This window comes from Aptenodytes forsteri, unplaced genomic scaffold (genome assembly GCF_000699145.1).
Source record: "Aptenodytes forsteri isolate BGI_AS27 unplaced genomic scaffold, ASM69914v1 Scaffold886, whole genome shotgun sequence".
Lineage (NCBI taxonomy): Eukaryota > Metazoa > Chordata > Aves > Sphenisciformes > Spheniscidae > Aptenodytes > Aptenodytes forsteri.
In genome coordinates, this window is record NW_008795634.1 from 70,934 (window position 1) to 71,503 (window position 570).

General features: G+C 68.9%; 2 protein-coding genes across 2 annotated transcripts in view; one reads left to right on the forward strand and one right to left on the reverse strand.

Moving 5' to 3' along the window:
* The window catches only part of LOC103901586 (lysosomal alpha-mannosidase), a 2,595-nt gene extending 2,546 nt beyond the window's left edge, over positions 1 to 49 (reverse strand). Inside the window, exon 1 of the mRNA XM_009282495.1 lies at positions 3 to 49. Coding sequence (XP_009280770.1) covers positions 3 to 49 — 47 coding nt within the window. The remainder of the gene's footprint in view (positions 1 to 2) is intronic.
* A 129-nt stretch (positions 50 to 178) lies between these two features.
* WDR83 (WD repeat domain 83) overlaps positions 179 to 570 on the forward strand; it is an 8,015-nt gene continuing 7,623 nt past the window's right edge. Inside the window, exon 1 of the mRNA XM_009282496.1 lies at positions 179 to 203. Within this exon, the coding sequence (XP_009280771.1) occupies positions 179 to 203 (25 nt within the window). The remainder of the gene's footprint in view (positions 204 to 570) is intronic.

Genomic DNA, 570 nt, shown 5'->3' on the forward strand with positions numbered 1-570 from the left:
ACCTGGCTGGCGGAGATCTGCAGGAATTTGGAGACGATGCTGTCCACATTGTTCTCCTCGCTGTCCTCGTCCACCACGGGGGGGTCGGAGCAGAGCTGGTCCCAGCAGAACCCCGACGGCGGGTTGTAGACGTTGGGGAGGATGCCTAGGGACAGTCACCCCCCTGCTCAGCCCGGAGATGGGGCGGCTGGGCCGGGGACAGGGTTGGGGCCAGCACCGGGGACGGGGACACGGACAGGAGAGCTGGGCTGGGGACAGGGTTGGGATAAGCCAGATGGAGAACGGGGTCAGCCCTGGGGACAAGGAAAAATCCCGGAGGGGACCCAGAGAACGGTGACAGCCCCAGGAGGGGACAGCAGACCCGGGAAGGGACAGAGGGGACAGGTCACCCTCAGGAGGGGAGGGGAAGGGGACAGGGGAGGGGCTCAAGGGACGGGCAACACCCAGCGGGGCACCCCAGGACAGGGCCAGCCCACAGGAAGGGGTCCGGGGGGACCCAAGGGACCCCCAGCCCCGGGAGGGACCCCACGCCCCATCCCACCGGTGAAGAGCTCTGCGGAGGGGGGCGGC